Genomic DNA, 21071 nt, shown 5'->3' on the forward strand with positions numbered 1-21071 from the left:
TCGGGTTCATCTGGGAGTGGACATCTCCAAGTTCAAGGCTGCCATTGAGAGCCGAATTCGAGAAGGAGCTGCTGCACAGGCTGAGGTGCAACAAAAATTAGAAGCTTTGGAAGCCAGTAGAATGGCTGCTGAAGAAAAGCTCCAAGCTCAAAATGTCCAACTCTCAGAGGCTGCTACTGCTGCTGAAGCTGAGAAAGCCAAGCTTCAAGAGGCTGAGGATCAGCTAAGGGTCAAAGATGATGAGCTGACCCAAGCGAAGACTGAAGCTTCAAAGGTTCAGCAAGAGCTGAACGAGCAGAAGGATGCCTCCTCCAAGCTCGCTGAAGAGCTAAACCAATCCAAGAAGGACTTGGAGGAGGTACAGAAGAAGCTGGCAGACGCTGAAGCCCTGCTCAAGGTCCGTATCTATACTCAAGAGGAGTATGATATGGGTTTCAAGAATGGGTTCAGAGTGTGCCGAAGACTCTGTCTTCATGCTGAGCCGAAGCTGGACTGGTCCCAGTGTGCTGAATGGGTCCAGGATCCAAAAGATCCCCATTTGAAGTTCCCCACTCCTGTTGAAGCTGAGATCCTTGCGGCTGAAGAAGCCAAAGAATAAGAAGAGAGGAGGGAACTTGAAGCCGAACAGCGGGAAAGGGAGGCTCAGCAGGGTGCACAGCCTGCTTCATCTGCTACTGGAGCTGAAGCCACCATGGGACCCAGCACTGCTAATCAGTCTGATCCTCGGGCTGAAGCATAGGAACTCGGGCAGTCGTCTTCAGAATCTTGCGGTTCATCATGTGCTCAACCTTAGACTTGCCGCTTCTGAAATTTTTTTGCCTTGTTTTTTGCTTCAGCTTGCCTTGATGTACAAACTGCTTTATCTGTTTTTGTATGTACTTCGGCAGCTGTATTTTTCCGCTTGTGGGCGGCTGCCGATATTTCATTATGTCCTTTGAACAGTCTGAACTTTGTAGCTCGCTTTCTGAGCATTTGAGATTTATCTGATGCATTTTTCTTCAATTGCTTTGTCTTATTTTGAATGCTTTACTGTTTCTGAACTTGAGAAATTTCGCAAAAATTTGCTAAGTACAAAGCTTTCAGCTCGAAGAATTCTGCTGAAGATAAACTTGCACTGATAGTGCTTCTTGCCCCCCTTAGTAATCTGAAGACTCAGGTCTTTGGATTACTGAGTTGGGTTTCTGTCTATCTTTAAAAATGGATATCTGAAACACAAGGCCAACTGAAGGCAATGTTTCAGATAATGGCTTTCTGGGATATAAGGCTCAGTTAAGGCAATATCCCAGACTTGTCCATGGATTCATGTCTTTGGAGAACAAGTCTTACTGAAGTTTAACTTCAGCTGAAAGACCTGAGTTCTTTAAAAAGACGAGCTTGTCAGCAATCTGGAACCCAGTTACCCGAAGGCGAAGGTTTCAGACGAGGCTGAATAAAAAATTTCTAATAGTTGCTGCTATCCTTGGTTTTCTGTCTATCTTTAAAAATGGATATCTGAAACACAAGGCCAACTGAAGGCAATGTTTCAGATAATGGCTCTTTGAGATACGAGGCTCAGCTAAGGCAATATCCCAGACTTGTCCATGGACTCACGTCTTTAGAGAACAAGTCTTACTGAAGTTTAACTTCAGCTGAAAGACCAGAGTTCTTTAAAAAGACGAGTTTGTCAGCAATCTGAAACCCAGTTACCCGAAGGCGAAGGTTTCAGACGAGGCTGAATAAAAACCCTTAAAGAGTAGATAGAATGAAGAAAACTTGAAAGAATAAAAAGTTGCAAAAATAATAGAAATGGTGGCTCTGAAGCCTTTCATTAATAATTCAAAATGTACTTACAAAGATTGCTCTGCCCCGAAGGGTTTACACATGATATTTCTTAAGTACATCAGCATTCCAGTGATTTTTCAGCTTAGTTCCATCTAACTGACGAAGTCTGTATGTCCCTGGCTGAAGCTCATCATAAATTTCATAAGGTCCCTCCCATGCAGCTGAGAGTTTCCCATGGATTCGGCCTTTCTGAACTGCAGTAGCATTCCGAAGAACAAGGTCTCCAATTTTGAGAGGCCTTGCATGGACCCTTCGGTTGTAAAATTTGCTGATTCTCTGCTTGTAAGCAGCCATTCTGTCTCGGGCTGAGTCTCTCACTTCGTCAAGGAAATTAAGGGATTCCTTCATAAGTTGCTCGTTCTCAGCCGAGAAGTGGTGCACTCTTAAACTTTCAGAACCGATTTCCACTGGAAGAACGGCTTCGGCACCATACACCAGCTCAAAGGGTGAATAGCCCGTTGCCTCTTTTTCAGTTGTCCGAAGTGACCAGAGGGTTCCTGGAAGCTCCTCTATCCACTTAGACTTTTGATCTTCAACCCTTTTCTTCAAAGCATTGAGGATTTGTTTATTTGCAGCTTCGGCTTGGCCATTACTTTGTGGATGACAAACTGCTGAATATGCCAATTTGATGCCGAACTGGTCTGTGTACCGCCTCAGCGGTAAATTATCAAATTGCCTCCCATGATCGAAGACAAAGACCTTCGGAATACCGAAGCGAGTGATAATGTTCTGCCAGATAAATTTCCTGACAGTTTGCTCTGTGATGTTCGAAGTTGCTTCAGCCTCAATCCATTTGCTGAAATAGTCTATGCCGACTATTAACCATCTTTTTTGGTAAGGTGCATCTGGAAAGGGTCCCAAAATATCCAGCCCCCATTGGGCAAATGGAAGCGGATTTAGGATCGGCTGAAGGTCTCTAGCCGGCTGATGGATGACTGGTGCGAATTTTTGGCATTTTTCGCATTTTCGGACCAGCTCCTTAGCGTCTGAGATCATGGTGGGCCAGTAATATCCGGCCCTCAATGCCTTGTGGGTTAGGGTCCTTCCCCCAATGTGGTTTCCACAGATGCCGAGGTGAATTTCCCGAAGGATGTAATCTGCATCTGTTGGTCCCACGCATTTCAGCAATGGGGCTGAGAAGGACTTTTTCAGAAGCTCTCCTCTGAAGACGATGAACCTTGAGCTAGTTCTCTTCAGTTTGGAGGCCAAAATTCTGTCTTCGGGAATTTCTCCCCGAAGCTTGAAAGCTAGGATGGGGTCCATCCAGCTGGGCTCTGGGTCGGCGCAGCACACTTCAGGTGCTTCGTCGACACTTCTTTCTCGGCGCACTTCCACATATACAGATCTATTCAGCTCAGTGAGAGTTGAACTGGCGAGTTTGGGGAGTGCGTCGGCTTGAGCATTCTGACCCCTTGGGATCAGCTGCACTTCAAAGGTTCTCAGCTTTGCAATAACTGATTTGATCTTGGCAAGATAATTTATCATGGAGGACTCTTTGGCCTCGTAGCTGCCACCGATCTGATATGCAACTAGCTGAGAGTCTGTTTTCAGACAGACATGCTCGGCTTCCAGAGATATGCACAATTCTAGGCCCGCGATTGCTGCCTCATATTCAGCTTCGTTGTTCGAAGCCTTGAAAGAAAATTTGAGTGCATATTCGAAGGATTTGCCTTCGGGAGAGGTTATCACTACCCCTGCCCCCGAACCATTTACGGTGGAGGATCCATCCGTAAACACGGTCCAAATTTTGTTTTCATCGTCTAACGTCTCTTGGTACGAGCATTCGGCCAAGAAGTCCGCTAGAGCTTGAGCCTTGATGGCTGTTCTCGGCTGGTAGCTGATGCTGAATTCAGTGAGCTCGAAAGCCCACTTGGCCAGCCTACCGGATTTTTCAACTTTGCCGAGAACTTTTTCCAGCGGCTGATCAGTTAAGACCACTATCTGATGGCAATCAAAGTAGGGCCTCAACTTCCGAGCAGCTACCACTACTGCAAAGGCAACTTTTTCAAGTAGAGGGTAACGAGTCTCGGCATCCGTCAGAGTGTGACTGACGAAGTAGATCGGTTGCTGAATTTTATTTTCTTCCCTCAGCAGCACTGCACCGGTGGTAGCTGGGCTAACAGCTACGTACAGATACAAAGTTTCCCCCTCCACTAGACTAGCTAGAGTTAGGAGTTGAGCCAGATGCTCCCGAAGCTGCTTGAAGGCCTCTTTTTGCTCTTCTTCCCAAATGAGCTCTTTTGTTTTTGGGAGTTTCAAGGCTTTGAAGAAAGGTAGTCCCTTGTCCGAAGCTCTGGAAATGAACCTCGAGAGGGCTGCCATTCTTCCGGTGAGCCGCTGAACGTCCCTCTTTGTTTTCGGCTCAGGAAGATCAAGAGCTGCTTTGACTTTGGAGGGATTGGCGTCAATCCCCCTCTTGCTGACCATGAATCCAACGAATTTCCCTAACTTCACGCCGAAGACACACTTCTTCGGATTCAGCTTCATTTGATGCTTTCTTAAGGTAGCGAAGGTTTCAGCCAGGTCCTTAACATGGTCTTCAGATTTTTTGCTTTTGACGATTGAATCGTCAACATAAACTTCCATGTTTCGGCCTTTTTGATCGGCGAAAACCTGATCCACCAGCCTTTGATAAGTCGCCCCCGCATTTTTCAATCCGAAGGGCATCATTTTGTAATTGTACACCCCGGCGTTCGTGACGAATGCCGTCTTTGCTCGGTCGTCGGGGTGCATGAAGATCTGATGATACCCCGAGAATGCGTCCATGAAACTAAGCAAGGCGTGGCCACTTGTCGAGTCGACTAGCTGATCGATTCTCGGCAAGGGATAGAAATCCTTCGGACAAGCCTTATTTAGGTCCGTGAAGTCAACGCACATTCTCCAGGTACCATTGGCCTTCTGAACCATCACCACATTTGCCAGCCATTCTGGATATTGACAAGGCTCGATGAAGCCTGTGTCCAGCAATTTTTTGACCTCGGCTGCGATGTCTCGGTTCTTATTTGCGGAGTAATTCCGCTTCTTTTGCTTGACTGGCCGGCACGTTGGGTCGACGTTAAGCTTATAGGAGATGAGGTCTGGACTTATCCCAGGCATATCAGCTGCCGAGAAAGCAAACACATCTCTGTTGTCCCGAAGGAGTTGAATAAGTTCACAACGGGTGCTCGGATCGAGGTCCATCCCGATTGTTACACATTTCTCAGCATCTCCTTCGGTCAACTCGACCGTCTCAGTCTGCTGGTCCAGGTCTATTGTTGATGGACTGGACTCCTCACAATCTGGCCTACTGTCTATGTCAGCAGGCGTCCCAGACTTTTTCTTTTTTGGCTGGATCTCTGAGCCTTTCGGCTCAGATGAAGAGCTAGCCTTTTCTTTTTCTGACCCTTTTTCTTTGGGCACAGAACCTTGGGCCGAAGCACTTAGACCTTTCGGTTTTTTTGTGCTCGGTTCTCTTTCTTTTTCTTTCTCCTCCTCATCCTCGTCGTCGTCGTCTGGGCGACTAGTGGATGGCTTGAGGTAGTTGCACCTTCGGGCTTCCTTTTGGCTTCCCTGGATCCTTTCGGGGAAGCCGGCGTCTGAAACGTAAATCATCAGCTGATGATAAGTTGAGACGACCCCTAGGATCTCGTGAATTATGGGTCTCCCCAAAATCACGTTGTACACTAAAGGAGCGTCGATGACCAAAAATTCGGTCATGACGTTCCTAGCTGCTTCATCGCAGCCGATGGTGACAGGAAGTAGAACCTTCCCATCAGGATAAGTTGAAGCCCCATTGAATCCGGATACTGGGTAGGATACCGGCGTAAGGTGCTTGGGCTTCAGCTTGATTTGATCATAGGCCTTTCGGAACAAAATGTTTGCTCCGCTACCACCGTCAACTAGAACTTTGCTGACGTCGTGGTTGGCCACCGTGGCGATGATCACCAACGGGTCCTCGTGAGGGTATGTCACCCCCCGGCAGTCAGCGGCTGTGAACGTCATTCGGCACCGGTGACTGGGGTGGCTGAACATCAGCATGATTCACCTGGTGGGTCAGAGCCCTGAGGTGACGCTTGTGCTCCCTCCGAGAGCATGTTCCTCCCGAGATAACATGGATTGGAGGGAATTTTCCTTCCGCAGTTTTGCTGTTCTTTCGGGGGAAGTCGATTTCTTGCCGAGAGTCTTTTTCGGACTTCTCAGCCTCTTTTTTCTCGCGGTGATCTGCGATATATTTTTTCAAGTATCCCTTCCGGACCATGTCCTCGATTTGGTCCTTCAGCTGGATACACTCCTCAGTGTTGTGTCCCGGCGATTTGCCGTGGAAAACTTGCTCTTGAACTTGGAGGACAGATCGTTCCACCCAGTAATTGAGCCTTCTTTAACTCCCTTGGAGATCCACGCTTGCGCGACCCCCTTGAGAGTGGTTGGAAAATACTTGCACCAAGTCGCCTCGGACCTGGGGCAGAGATGCATGTGAGCCTCATATAAGGCAATATGGTCCTTTGGATCCGAAGTTCCATCATAAGTAATGTGCGACGGGATTTTAACCGTCGGCACCTGAGATTCCAGTATCCATTGCTCGAATGGAGAACTGGAAGGCAGCATTACGGCCTTGCCCTTATTCCCAGCCGAAGGGACCGCGCTCCGCCCTCTCATAGAGGTAGAAGTGGTTTTCGTCCCTGGCTGGGAGGTCTGGGCCTCGGCTACAGGGTAGGAAAGGCGGCTGTGCACACTCCGTTCCCTATCGCCGAGACGGTCGTGAACGCTTTGGCGAGCAGTTTCTGGCCGAGAGGCAGAACTGCTGCTTTTATGGGTTCTGCTCGTAGTGAGCTGAGTGGAAGACTCCCTGAAGAAGTGAGAGTTCCTGTTTCTCTCCCTCTCAGTTCTCCAGGTATCCTCCTCCCATTCGCCAAGCTCCTTGAAAGAGGAGAGTTTCCCCCCCTCCTGGCCGAGGTTCCTCCGCTGGTTCCTGGTTTGCGGAGGGGTTCAGTCGCGTGGAGGTGGCATGTTCTGGGCCTTCATGGCTTCCATGAGGACCGCTAAGGCTCTCACTACCTCCTCCGAGTTGGGCCCTGTCAAGGGTGTCCTCGGCTGAGAGCGAGAGTAGGTGCGAATGCTCCGGGATTGGCTCCGGGCATGAGATTGGGTCCTTTGACTGGACCGGTTGTCCTCATTTGACCGAGGCGGGCTCAGTGGATGATTGGACTGGATGATAGGAGATTCGGATCTCTCCCTAGGCTCCTCATGAGAGTCGGGTCCCTCGAAGGGGCTCCTATCCCGAGGAGGAGACAGGCTAGAAGTGGGGCGTTCCAAAGGACCCCCTCCTAGTGATTTTCGGCGTTTTCTCGGAGGAGAAGCACCGTCGTTTTTGTTCTTGCGATTCTTAGCCATTGGAACTAAGATTAAGGTAGAACGATTGAAATTGGCTTAAAGATTTTTTTTTTGAAAGTCTTCCCCACAGACGGCGCCAAATTGTTTCGGGTGAAAACAATGGGACCTTGCCGAAGGTCCAATGAAGTGGTGAAGACTGGGCTCGGTCCAAGTGATGTTAGGCCGAGGATTTCCTGCACAGCAAACACACGTAAACTAGCCTCGGGGGTGTTGCCGAGGAAGGCCCCTCCGATGCTAAAGTCAGTACAATGTGTAGAGAGAAAGCTATGCAAGAGAATTAATTGCTTGAGGCTTTGTGAATGTATACCTGTGTGTACAAATATAATATTGATGGCTTTTATACCTTGGCATATATGGGAGAAGTGGGCCTTGGCCCAATTGACTTGCCTTGTGGACTGATCTTGACTTTAGCATAATTGGAGAGTTGAACCTTGACCTTGGGCTTGTAATTGGATCATTTAATGACTAGGCCCAATTGGACTAAATTGGACCCAAACACTAAGTGGTCTTAAATGTACTAACAAGGCGGCCGAATCACTTGGTCGATTTAATAGTAACAACCAAAGTTGATCCTAATTCCTAATGTGGCCATGATCAACATAATATATTTCAAAATGGTCATTTTGACAATTGTTTTAATCTTTGAGACTAAGGCCCTATTCTATTCACCTTATTTTCACTTATTTCAGGAAAAATAAATTCAGATCAAGGTTAATAAGTTCAGATTAGATAAGTGTAGAAAAGATAAGTTCAGATAACGTGTGATAAGGGTAAATCAGGGTTATTCAAGTTCAATTTATAACTAAATAAGGACTAATAAGTTCAGATAAGTAAAAATCAGGTGAATAGAACGCACCCTAAATTAATTAGTTGCTAATGATGACAGTCTATTGGGTAGTTATATACTTCCTCCGTTCTTTTTTACTAGACCCGTTTTGACTTTTACACTATTCACCACTCCTCCGTTGACAGTTTTTTGCGAATAATATGTAAGGAAAAACATATTCATGTTGGATCTTTTTTTAATTAGTCTCAATAAGTACTATTATACGGAGTAATATATAACTTATACTTCCTCCGTTCTATTAATATTGCAACAAGGAGGAAATTACGCATCCCAAAGCACATTTTATATGCTAAATATCTATAATTGTGTAAGAGTAAAAATTATAAAAAGTTGAGATTGTGAAAGTATTTTATGAGACGAATCCAATAAGATCCCACATAACTATATTTTGCTTAACGTATAAATTTATATTATATGGTCAAACAAAAGTGATGAATAGTGCAAAAAATCCATTGTTGCAATATTAATAGAATGGAGGAAGTATAATTTTTACTTATAAAGATTTAAAGTTATTGATCGTTAAAGTTTTGCATTGACAATAGATTAAGTAAAAAAGATTAGACGAAGTAGTACTTACATCATTTGGCTTAGGGTAAAATCAGTAAATTACACGTGAATATTTATCAGTAAAATCAGTCTCATTCGAGTAACAATCCTGGCTAATTGGGACCATAAAGGTCCATAATAGGCCAATAGCTGCAATGCTCCATTGAAAGCGTCACTGTCCTTAATAGAGACCTTCTAGAAGGAAAGGGAACTCATGCAACAAAGAGTAGACTAGTCTAAAATTCCCTTAAAAAAAAGAAATTAAAAGACTAGTCTTCTTTTTTTCTATTTTTTTTGGTCAACACACAAAATTTCCAATATTCTACATGGGAAACATGTTGTAGTCCCTTATTACGAATTATTCGTCATTTTACACCATAAAGGATACAAGCATAGATCCATAAGATTATTAGTGTATTTGTGTAACTTATATAAATCTTAATTGTAGACTTTCTTAAAACTCAAAAAGAGAAAATCTTTGTAAAAAAAAAAAAAAAAAGAAATTAATACTGCCTCCATTTTAAATACTTAATCCACTTTTTTTTTGCGATCATTTTTAAATACTTGCTTTATTTCTCACATAAATCATATTTATTAATTTCATATTCTATCTCCTCTAATTCATCCACTACTATTGCTTTTACAATTTTTTTATTTTTCCACCAACCCCAATACTTCCATATTTAATTATTTTCTTCAGTTTCTCCCAAAACTCCGCACATGAAGAAATAAAACAAGTATTTATAAAAAGAGGGAATATAAATCGTTTTCTTTTTTTCAAATATACGGAGTATGAAATTTGAGCAAAATGGTCCCACAAGTCCACAACCAAACCACACCACACTATAGCTGGATTCGCTCAAATACTACTCCGTAGCATAAATGTTCAACGATACTAATCAATTTTCCACCGTAATAACTTCCAACTACCAAGGGCAAAACAGTAACTTTTCCACCAAAAAAACATTAAAACTATATATTATAATAATATCCATAGAAAAAAAAACTGAAAGTGAAAACCACCATTACCATCTTCATCCTCTCTCTCTCTCACCGGGCTGTCACCAGTCTCCATCACAACCCAATCAAAAACCCCATTTTCTCTCTCCTCATTTTCCCAAAACGACGACATTTGGAGGAGAGAGAATGGACCTCACAACCACCGGCGAAGGTGGGTCAGTAACAGATTCAAGCAGCAAAACAACATCATCATCATCAACAACAACAACAACAACAACAGCAGCAAGATCATCAATGATTGATTCATTAAGAGGTTGCGGATTATCAGGGATTAGAATTGATAAAGAAGAACTTCGTTGTCGGATATTGATCCCTGAATATCTAAGGTTAGCAATGCGTCGTGCGATTAACTCGAAGGATGTTTCTGCTGGGGTTGAATCAGCGGCGGCCCGAGAAGTTCATTCGCCGCCGGTTGCTCCGATGGTTGTTTTTATTAATTCCAGAAGTGGTGGGAGACATGGTCCTGAACTTATGTTGCGCCTTCAACAATTGATGAGTGAAGAACAGGTCTAACTTTTCTCTTTCTCTGAGTTGGGTTTTGTTTACTTTTGGTATTTGGGTTGATTTGGAAAATGGGTGAATTGGGGTTTTATTTATTTATTTTTTTTTATTTGAATTAATTGAGCACCAGGGTTTTTTGATTAAATTTTGTACGTCGTGTTTGGGTTTGTGTTCCAATTATTCTGGGATGGAGGGAGTATTATGTATTTTTAATAGGGGTAGTAACTAGGAAGTGTGGTTTAGATTATGGAGTTAATATGAGGAGAAAGAGAGGGAAGCAAGGTTTTTTGAACTGTGGTTGAAATTTTAAGATTGGTGGGAAGGGCAAGTTTTGATTTTTTTAAAAAAAAATTGATTTGGTTGGTGGGTGTCGGTGGTGCTGTAAGATGATGGTTGATGACATGTGTGAATTAATGGATTAATTTTGATATGTTATGAAGCGTTTTTCATGAGCTTTTGGGTGTTCATGTGTTATCAGTGAGTAATGTTGGGTTTATTTTTATTTCCTTTTTTTGAAAGGCTTCTATTTTATAGTGCATAGATGATTTAATTCTTGGATTCCTGGAGATTCATGAGTTTGTAAAGTTTGTGGGGGGTTTTTGTGAGTCTTTTTGGGAGGAAGTTGCTGCAAGTTGGATCAGGTTTTCGAGGTGAATGGAACTATGATTCTGGGTTTTATCAGAGGATTATATAGTGTTTTTATGGTTAGATTTCTGGAAGAGTTTAGTTGGTGAACCACTAGCTACCTAACTTGTCATGGATTTGTGGGTTTTTGATTGATGAATTTGTTTACTCCTTTGTGAATGAGATACATTCATCCATATGTTTGGCATTCAGTGTGCATATTTTGGGTTTCAAAGGAATTAATTAGATCTTACTTATTAGGTGAAAGAGATGATCGAACACTACGTTGACTTACAATTTTGTTTTGAGTTGGCATTTAAGAGAACATGTCAGGAGTATGCATATAAAGAAGTCAAAATCTTGGAGATTGGATAGTAATATGGTTCTTCAGGCTAGTGGAGAATCTGTGGTTATGTTGGATAGGTATCGTCTCCACCTGTTACATTTTCCCCTGGTTCAGGTTGAAGTTAGTCTATCTGAATCATTTAATAACTGTGCCTCTTTCAAGGCTGTAAAGCAGCTCACTGTGATATGGTTCTTGAGAATTAATGGAGCCTGAAAGGTTTGTTTTTTGGGAAGATACTGGCTAGGTTTGTGCTGTATTAGTGGATATATGGCTGTTTGAACTTTGAAGTTAAGATTTCATATTTGATGAATTGATGCTTTATTATCTTTCTTTGAGTGCCTAGAAAAAAAGTAACATTATAACAACATTTATTAGGTTTTGTTGGATTTATCTGCAACGCTATAAGCTTTGAGTGGCTGATGAAATGCCAAAGTCAGGCTGTAATGACTGATATTGTAATGACTTGCCTCAAAAATGTGCTGGCAAGATTACCAAAAAGCTCAACAATTCGTAGTTTTGTTCATCAGAATGTTAGATTTTTAGATTTTATTTAATTCTCTAGATTACCCAGCTAGCTACAAAGTTATCTATTGGTTTGATGTACTTGTTGGCACTATTTACTCCGTTGGAGACTTGGAGGCCAGGAATCTGCACTGTGAGCTTGAGCTTAACTTTATTATTCTGACTTTCTGATGTTTTTTCTTGGGCTAATGTATTTTTTGCTTTTAAACTCGGACTTTGTATGCATCTTCTATGCTGTGTTTAGGTCAAAACTTGGATCAATGCTTGCATTCTACATTTCTACCATTAATTTTTTGTCTAAACCTTACTCTTTGGCCTTTTTGTGCTGTATACTTGTTTGAAAATATAGTTTGGATTTAAGAATATACTTGGTAAGTGATTGTCGTGAATTGTGATGGTTTGAAGCATCATTTTTTTTTTCATATGGAGGTGCTTTTGGTTGGCTCTTTTGGTGATTAAGATTGTTTCAACAATAGTAACCTTTGTCTTTTTGTTAATTATTGGTTATTTCAGGTATTTGACCTTTCAGATGTTAAGCCTAACGAGTTCGTGCGGTATGGATTGGCTTGTCTTGAGCAATTGGCTGGCGTGGGTGATTCCTGTGCGAAAGAGATTCGTGATAGGTTGAGAGTCGTGGTATGTTTACCTTTGAAGCTTTCCTGCTGCTCTCAAATCATCAATCTATTTCTTCTTTGGAAGAATGTATATTCTTTTGTTATCTTATCTGCACAGAGTGGCTAAGATGTGGCTCACAGGTTTTAGCTGCACAGGCAGGAATTCAAACGTGTGATTGTGAGTGTGAAAGTGTGTGTGTGTCAGGGAGAATGGTTAATATTAAAATGTCTTACCAAGTTACCATATGCTGTTAATTAGTTACAAGTTGACTGATTGATGCAAATTGATTCTCTAAAGACCTGACTCCTCACATGTATCTGATTTTGGGAATACGAGCTTTGTCTATAGTCCTAATAATTATGGAGTACATAGTAGTTTATGTGTTAGGTTCTTATCTGGTTTCAAATTTTCCATTTCCCGAGGATGACTTGTCTGGATAGATAATTAAAGAGACATGCTCAGTGAGTGACATGTCTCAATTTCCGCTGAAACCTGGTTCTTGTTGTAAAATAGCTGAAGCAAGTAAATGATAAGCAAAGGAGTTAAGTGAGATTGCTTTAAGTGTTTTACATTTTACACTATTTTGGCTGGAGTGTTGTTTCCATGGATGTATTGATCATGGATTCCTCATTTCTGTTGTAAACAATGATGCATTGATCGTTGATGGCACCTGTCTTTATTTTGGTAGCTAATTTGGCTTTGGTTGTTTGGTAGGTTGCTGGGGGAGATGGTTCAGTTGGTTGGGTACTTGGATGCCTGGGTGAACTTCACAAAGAGTCTAGAACTCCGGTTCCTCCAGTGGCAGTCATTCCCCTTGGCACAGGGAATGATCTGTCCAGAAGTTTCGGCTGGGTAAATCCTCTTTTCTTTCCCATCTTCCAGTTCATGATGGAGCTTATTTATTTTATTTATCCTTATTTTAAAAGTTGTTCAATAATATTAAGAAGAGCATCTTGTTGATTGTGCCGCCTATTTTGGTTTTGGATCAATGTTAACAGGGTGGTTCATTTCCATTTGCTTGGAAGTCAGCTGTCAAAAGGTCTCTTCAAAAGGCTAGCATTGGCGCTGTTTGTCGTTTAGACAGGTAATTGTTTTCCACTTCGAATTTCTTGCTTACGGTTTGATTTATATGTAGTATTTATTATGCAATTTCCCGCCTATGTTTGGATACAACTTGTAAGTTGTAACTGTGGCTGTGCTTGGCTGCAACTCAGTTAGAAATGAAAATTTAAGTTCCTTATGAGTGTGACACCGTCATGGGGTCTATTGTTTGGTTCGTTAGTGGACTAAGTGGGGCATATAGATTGCACAAATCTGAAGTTAAAAACATATTCTGACATTAATCCGTATGAATCATCTATTATCGTTTGACCTGATGTAACTACTGCCGGTATCTTTGGAATGCCATTTAGCTGTTCTATTGAAATGATCATTACATTCTTACCAAACATGTGTCATGCTATTTAAAGTCGTAACAAGCTTGTAGAATCACAAGGACCAGACATCATGACTCTGTTCTCTTCACCCAGAAATAAAATATTTAAGCTTAAATCAGCAAGTAAAAGTTTGTATATGTATTCAGTTTTATCAAGTAGAAAATAAGTAACTTCAAAGAACAAATTCAACAGTGAATCAGTAAAAATTGTTCAGTGCAAATCAGATGAAGAGATAGGACCTAATTGAAAAATTGCATCTTGGTTTCTTACTTTCTTCGCAGTTATGCTAGATGTATGTATAGTGATTGATTAATATCTGATATTATTGGTATGTCTGCCGCTGTTCAGTACTAGAGGATGTATCTCGTTGTTGATTACTGTTTATTACTTGATGACTTATTGGCATACTTGAAATAAGAGATCAATTTGCTAGCTGTCTTTGTGCTGGATTACTTTTTATACTGTTTAAGGAACATGGGTGATCTTAGGGTTGTGAGAGAGAAAGAGCAACAGGGGAGAGAGAGAGAGAGAGAGGGGGGGGGGGGGGTGGATTGAATTGGTTGGCAGTGTACCCTTGTAACCTTTAAGATGCAATGATTTGTGATGAAGGTATGGTTTTTTTGGTTACTATTTATGCTTGCAAACAAGGAAGATTTGATGGACTTGTGCTGTCAAATTCACAAGCGATCAGCATTTTTGTTTATCTCCTACTATTATTTTATATATGTACGTATTTATTATATATTTATTATTCTGCAGTTGGCATGTGTCAATAACAATGCCTGCTGGAGAAGCTATGGAGCTTCCTCATTCGTTGAAGTCGACAGGAGAATGCACTCTGGATCAGGTTTAAAAACCTGCTATCTTTGCATTACTAGTCTCTTCCACACTTATTTTTTCATTTCCTTGACTTTCCTGCCTCTTCAATACACTTCAATGTCTCAAGTGGTCTGCCTACCCTTTGGAAAAAAATAAAAAAATAAATAATGAGAAGGCCAAAAAAGCACTGGACTTACATGCATAGATTCCTATTATAATAATTGTGCCTGTTGGAGTGTTTTCATATTCTTCTCGAGTTGAAGTTTGGGACTTTGCAGGGCTTTTTGCTTGCTGGCCGGCTTCCTGAGAAAGTGACTTGTTATGATGGAGTGTTCTACAACTATTTTAGCATTGGTAAATTCCTTTAGCTATAATGGGTGCAGTCATTAATTGTTTTTCATTTGCAGTTATGTAGTAATTTTAAGCTGTTCACAGGACCACTGTACCCTAATTTGTTCAAGCTTGCTGCGTGGTTTTATATCTTTCTTTACTTCTTTAGTTTCATTTTGCCAATAATGCAATAATTGTTCTTAAATGACAGTTGAGTACAAGCTTACTTGATTAGTTATGCTGTGAATCTTTGTGATTTTTGTAAATGGAGCGCTTTTAGTTAGATTTTTTTTTTTGAAAAAATTAGTTAGAAATTCTTAGTTACTAGTGAAGTTGCAGAAAGTGGCAACGAATTGTGAAAAATATTTCAAAAATCATAAAATTAGTATATTACTATATTAGTATGTAAAATTAGAAAAGTGATAGGATAAATTTACAAAAGTTTCTAGTGTTTTCTGGATGAGTGTATTGGTCTGCTTGCTTGAGAGGTCAATGGAACGATAGACTGAAATATTCTCTTTTAACTAAATTTGTAATGAAATAGAATGTTTACAAGATAATAAAGGTTAATCACTCTGTTATTTTAGTTTGCTCCCAACTACAGTATGCTCACTAGGGTTGCTGAAATTTATCAATCATGGATCAACCTTGCATAAACTTGTCAGCTACTTGGAAAAAAGGCTTTTAGATTCTATTAAGTGTCATGCATTTTCGGAGATATTTTGTGAAATTTTTTGGCAGATCTTAATTACTCTTGTGTGTCTTTACAGGTATGGATGCTCAAGTTGCTTATGGTTTCCATACGTTGCGTAATGAAAAGCCTTATCTTGCACAGGGTCCGGTTGCAAATAAGGTATGTCTGATATACTGATGTCGTATTAACTGGTTTCCTTCTCAATTTTCTGTTTATTGTGTTTGATCATCATGTTTAAAATGAATGGTTGCTTAGGCACGTCCTTTCATATCTCTACAACTCAATTTCTGAACCCAATATTGTGATTTTAGATTTTGTGTTTTCATCATAAAGAAAGAGGAGAATAAGTTTTTTTTATGGGATATGTCAACAAACTTTCTGAAGAGTATCATGGAAGTAATTGCATTCTTGGTTCCTCGCCATTATTGCAAACAGTAGTCACTTTTTTTCCTAGACTCATGGCTCATTTTTTGTTGCTATTGATAATATATACCCTACCTGGCTAATTGGCTTGCATACGGAATAACCTTACATGTGTTTGACGTGGGTGTAATAATTCAAAAATACCAGGAATAATTTAAAAATACATGAAATCCTAGACGTCACAAACAATATCCTATCTACACTTTTGGGTCATTGGGTGTGTTCAAGTAACATAGCGACTTAATCGGGAAAATATATCTTCTTTCCCTTGATAATTTTTTCCATTAAATCTCATTCCTATTTGGATTTGTTTTTGTCCAACCAATCCCATCCTTGGTTCAATTTGATCATGCTGAAACATCAGTTCACCTTGGTTTGAAATTTCGTATTTACAAAACTGAAAATATTCAGCCATTATTGCAATTTAATCTTTGTAGTTGATTAATCACCCACAGGTTTAATAATTGTTAGTTGAAGTATTCTTGGTTGTTTTAATGTAGATAGATGTTGACACAGTGTCTTCTTTTGTCTTTCTTAATTAAAATTCATCATGTTGCAGTTGATATATTCTGGATACAGCTGTACCCAGGGTTGGTTCTTCACACCATGTGTAAGCGATCCAAGCTTAAGGTACGACTTTATTTTTATTGCTGTTTTTCTAGTTTAACCCTTCTTATCTGTAGTGCACACTATCGTTGTCAACTTGTATCATGCCTTTGAATGCTTTAGATATTTCGTAAGCTACTATCTAAGCTATGTACTTTCTACTGCTGCCTTCAACTGCCATTCCAACTCAATCTCACAGACACTCATGAAGTTTGTATTATATGCATTTGATTAGCCAGCTTTGAGAGTGTGGCTTTGCCTTAAAATGTCAAGTTTTTTGGATTTTATTCTCTTTGATTAATTCTGTCTCTGAAGTTGTATCTTACCATTGCTCATATTAGATCATTAATATATGAGGTGGCATCATATTATGCTTTTTCCATGTAGACTTTACTTATGTGTGATTACTTGTCTGTTTGCAGGGGACTCAATAACATCTTGAGAATTCATATCAAAAAGGTCAACTGTGAAGAATGGGAGCAAATACGGGTTCCATCAAAGTAATCATCTTAGATATTGTAACCTTGACGGGTTTATATGAGTCTTTTGTTTGTCAAGCTACTTAGTTTACTGTATGTTTCATTCTGCTACATTCGTTGTTTAGTGAAAGCATGTGACTCGTTTGTGTCTAAAGGTTAGTGCTCATACTAGTACTCTTTATTTTCTACAGTGTAAGGTCAATAGTTGCATTGAATCTTCATAGTTATGCAAGTGGAAGACATCCTTGGGGTAATTTGAGACCAGAATACTTGGAAAAGGTATTTTCCTCTATTCCTTTATCCTTCATTTCTCCTTTGTTTAAGATGGTAATGATAGTGATATCATCAGCATGGCCAACACGATTTGGTCAGTTGCATTGTAAGACATGTAGTTAGATTATAGGGTAATCTTGATATGATACAAAATCAATAAAAAATTTGTATACATTACATGTCTTTGTTGCTGTGATGCTTTCCTTTTTGCTAAATTCTAGATACTTTCTCTGTTTAGAATAACTTGTTAGTCCCCAAAGTCCAAACCCCTCTAGTTTTAGGACTCACATGATACCATTATTATAATGTCCTGCATAATAGTCATTTCATTTGCATTTTCTTTCTACTTCATTTTAGTAATGATTGTTTAGAACTCCACCAGTATCATTTGGAAATATGATTATTTTTCTGGACTTTCTGAAACAGTGTATGTGACTCGATCTGTTATTTCTAACAATGAGAGTTATTTGGAGCTGACCCTTTAATGTTTTTTTTTTTTTTTTTAAAAAAAATTTATTTAGCTTATGTCTTATCCTAATGTATGGCCACTCACATGTTTTCTAAATTCTGCAGAAAGGCTTTGTTGAGGCCAATGCCGATGATGGTCTTCTTGAAATATTTGGTTTAAAGCATGGATGGCATGCTTCTTTTGTTATGGTAGAACTAATATCTGCCAAGCACATTGCCCAGGTCAGTAACCTTTTTTTTTTTTTTTTTTTTTTAAATTTCATTAATCTTTACTGATTTTTCGTTGAAGAACTAGTGGCAACTCATGTGAATAAATTTAGCTTAGTCCAATCACAAATAGCTGCTGAAATCTTACCAAACAGCAGCTCAGGCTTCCCTCGAGGCTCAAATTTTATATTATTATTATTATTATTATTATTATTATTATTATTTTTTTTTTTTTTTTTTTTGGTTGAAACTTTGCATCAAATTATATATTACGGATTAATTCATTAAAAGGGTTTCTAAGAAAGTATATGTTTCACGTGTCACCTTTTAAGCACTAGAAACATGTCATGGAACCTGTATAGTAATAGGTGTATGTATTACCTATGCCAGTAATACAACATCTATGAAGGTTTGAGAGGTCAACATGTATTGAATTATAAAGCCTTGCCATTTAAGCTACCTATTCTTTGTGCATAAATGTGTTTATTAAGTATTTTGGAAGTTGTAGAACATTTACAAGACATTGGGATTTTTTAAATACAAAGTATAAACAACCCGACGACAAAGAGAACATAATTACTCAAAAGATGCACCAAATATGTATTTTTGTTCCTGGCATATGACACTTTCAAGCTAATTACCAAAAACAAAAGTTGAACCCACTTATTGTTGCTAAACACTAAAATATATTCAAACTTTCTAAGTAACAATCTAAGGCTTTGCTGTGGACATACACTATTTAGATCTATACTTAAATAAAAAAAGTAGTTGAACAGAAAATGAACTGGAAAAGGCATATAGGCTTGTTCCAACTTCCAAGACTGATGATTTCCAAATGCCTAGCTTTTGTTCATTTGACAGGACAATGCTATTGACTTCTAATTGAGGTGTTTAAGTTGCCTGAGAAGAGATTACATCGTGTTCAAATTTTAATGTTGTATATCAGGCTGCTGCGATTAGGTTTGAAGTCAGAGGTGGTGAGTGGAAACAATCGTTTATGCAGACAGATGGGGAGCCATGGAGACAGCCACTAGATAAAGAGTATTCGACATTTGTGGAGATTAAGCGGGTGCCATTTCAGTCCCTAATGATACGAGGCGAATAATACTCTTTATCCACTGAAGCTCATGATTGATCTTCAATTTTTTCTCTTGCAAATCAGTTCTTTGTAAAGCAATTGTTATTAGTTGTAATTTATATTAGAGATGTGATAGTTGTATCCTGTAACGATTGTTGTAAATGTAAATTATGCTGCCAGAGTAGTTCTCAACGGACGTGGGGAACCAGAGTAAACCTAGCGTGATATTCCAGCATGAAATGTTGACTGTTGAGGAGTTTGATTGGAAATGTTGTAAAATCATTATGAAGGAGGCATATATATATATATATGGGTGACAATAAATGGGTTGATTCTAACTTTAGGTTCTGCCTATTGAGCTTGAATTTTGAGTGTAGATCATTGCTTGGAGAAAATCTGAACTGTGTTCTGTTATAATGCAGTCATTGAAAGTACGTAGACATTGTGGCATTGCTTGGAGAAAATCTGAACTGTGTTTTATTATAATGCAGTCATTGAAAGAACGTAGATATGGTGGATGAGTTGGGATGCCAATTGGTTTTGATAATGCAGTCCATGAAATAACACCAATGGTAAATGTGTTGGGGTGACATTGCCGTGCAGCCTGCCACCCCTTTCAGCAGTGATTTGTAAACTGGCGTGACAGGTGATCTGCATCGATTGTCGTGGGGATTGTCACCTAGAGGCTGGCTGTGACACACTGTCATGGCTTGATTTGCAAAGACTGGCATTGCAATCCTAGATTCCTATATGTACGGATTTCAGGGTGATGACTTCTGTGACCAAGTATACATTAGTATGGAGTTTATGGTCATGCTCTTGTATGTTATTGTAATGAATTATATGACCCTTAATCTATTGCTTCTGTGTTAATAATCGTCAAACGCAGCAATTAGCAACTGGACCTCGTATTCTACCACAAACATTCATATTCTACCATGATGATTCACGATTGTATGGTTCATTACAACGTCGTTATTGTAAAGTTAATATTGTCGTTGCATAAATAACTGAACCTTTTTTTTAAGCGTAGACAAATCCGCAAATATTAATGACATTCGAGATTTGATCTCAGAATTTATACACAACTTACATTATTTAAAGTTTTTATAGTCTCATTTATATCTATATATCATATCATAATTATACTTCATATTTTTTGACTCGTATTAATTTTTTTGTGTTAAGCTACAAGTTTTGATTTAAAGATTAAGAAAATCTAAGAAAAGAAAAAAGAGAAGGACATTTATCTACTAAAGTGGAGTCAATGGAAGAAAGCCATTATATTCATATATTGTAGGTGGTAGAAACTAGAAAGAGTGTAGACAGCACAAAGCAAAGGCCCCAGGCCAGGTTGTTTTTATTTGAAAACGACTTGTTATTATTTTCTGAGAGGTATTTGAATGTTTAAGCCTTTTATTATTTCAACTTGTGGAATGGGTTTCATACTTTCATCATTCACGGTCTAATGCCCGTGGGACCATAAAAAGAATGATGAAATTCTTGCCCAAATTCCAAGTGAATTTCTCATCTACGGATGGACTTAAAGTCTTGTTCTTTTAGATTGAATGAAGCTGAACGGTAAGTAATGTATAGAGAATAAACTAAATTGAGAAACCGAACATAAAGTTCACAAAGAGTCTTATTATATCTATTTCAAAACCCACTTATACGTAGGTCATTGTTAACAATTTACGAGGATCTAAATCCAAAGAGTAGTGTTAGTTGAGTGGAAAACTAGTGTGTACTAGTGTACTACTAGTATACTACAAGTACTTGCACTATAGTGACTATATACTAAGTACTAACCCCGCATATTCCGTTTGATTAATAAAAAGACTTAGAATTCAGGGGTGACTCATTTTCCATAAAAAGATCAATGCGTAATCTCAATTAATCTTTATTCAATAGTGCTAATCATGGCAAGTATGTTTAGCTTTAATCCAAAATAGTAACATCAATTTCAATCATTGAATTAATTTATCATGACGTTTGCTATATTTATTGTTTGGTTGTGGAGTCCTAGAATATGATTGTAATTATTAA

At 39.4% G+C, this 21071-nt stretch overlaps 1 protein-coding gene across 1 annotated transcript; it reads left to right on the forward strand.

Moving 5' to 3' along the window:
• The first annotated feature begins 9580 nt into the window (after window positions 1-9580).
• LOC145611110 (diacylglycerol kinase 7-like) lies at window positions 9581-19363 on the forward strand. The gene is made up of 12 exons (XM_081666347.1): window positions 9581-10111; window positions 12111-12233; window positions 12927-13064; window positions 13211-13296; window positions 14408-14495; window positions 14746-14821; window positions 15568-15650; window positions 16474-16544; window positions 16943-17020; window positions 17191-17278; window positions 17846-17962; window positions 18894-19363. The coding sequence occupies exons 1-12, from the start codon at window positions 9731-9733 to the stop codon at window positions 19050-19052; spliced, it is 1488 nt and encodes a 495-aa protein (XP_081522473.1). The 5' UTR covers window positions 9581-9730; the 3' UTR covers window positions 19053-19363.
• Window positions 19364-21071: the final 1708 nt, after the last annotated feature.

The sequence above is a fragment of the Chenopodium album genome, chromosome 24 (assembly GCF_948465745.1).
Source record: "Chenopodium album chromosome 24, dcCheAlbu1.1, whole genome shotgun sequence".
In the NCBI taxonomy this organism is placed as follows: Eukaryota; Viridiplantae; Streptophyta; class Magnoliopsida; order Caryophyllales; family Amaranthaceae; genus Chenopodium; species Chenopodium album.

Coding starts and splice junctions, on each gene's coding strand:
- LOC145611110 (XM_081666347.1), top strand. CDS start 9,731: ATGGACCTCACAACCACCGGCGAAGGTGGGTCAGTAACAGATTCAAGC. Junction 10,112..12,110: donor AATTGATGAGTGAAGAACAG/GTCTAACTTTTC, acceptor TGGTTATTTCAG/GTATTTGACCTTTCAGATGT. Junction 13,065..13,210: donor TGTCCAGAAGTTTCGGCTGG/GTAAATCCTCTT, acceptor CAATGTTAACAG/GGTGGTTCATTTCCATTTGC.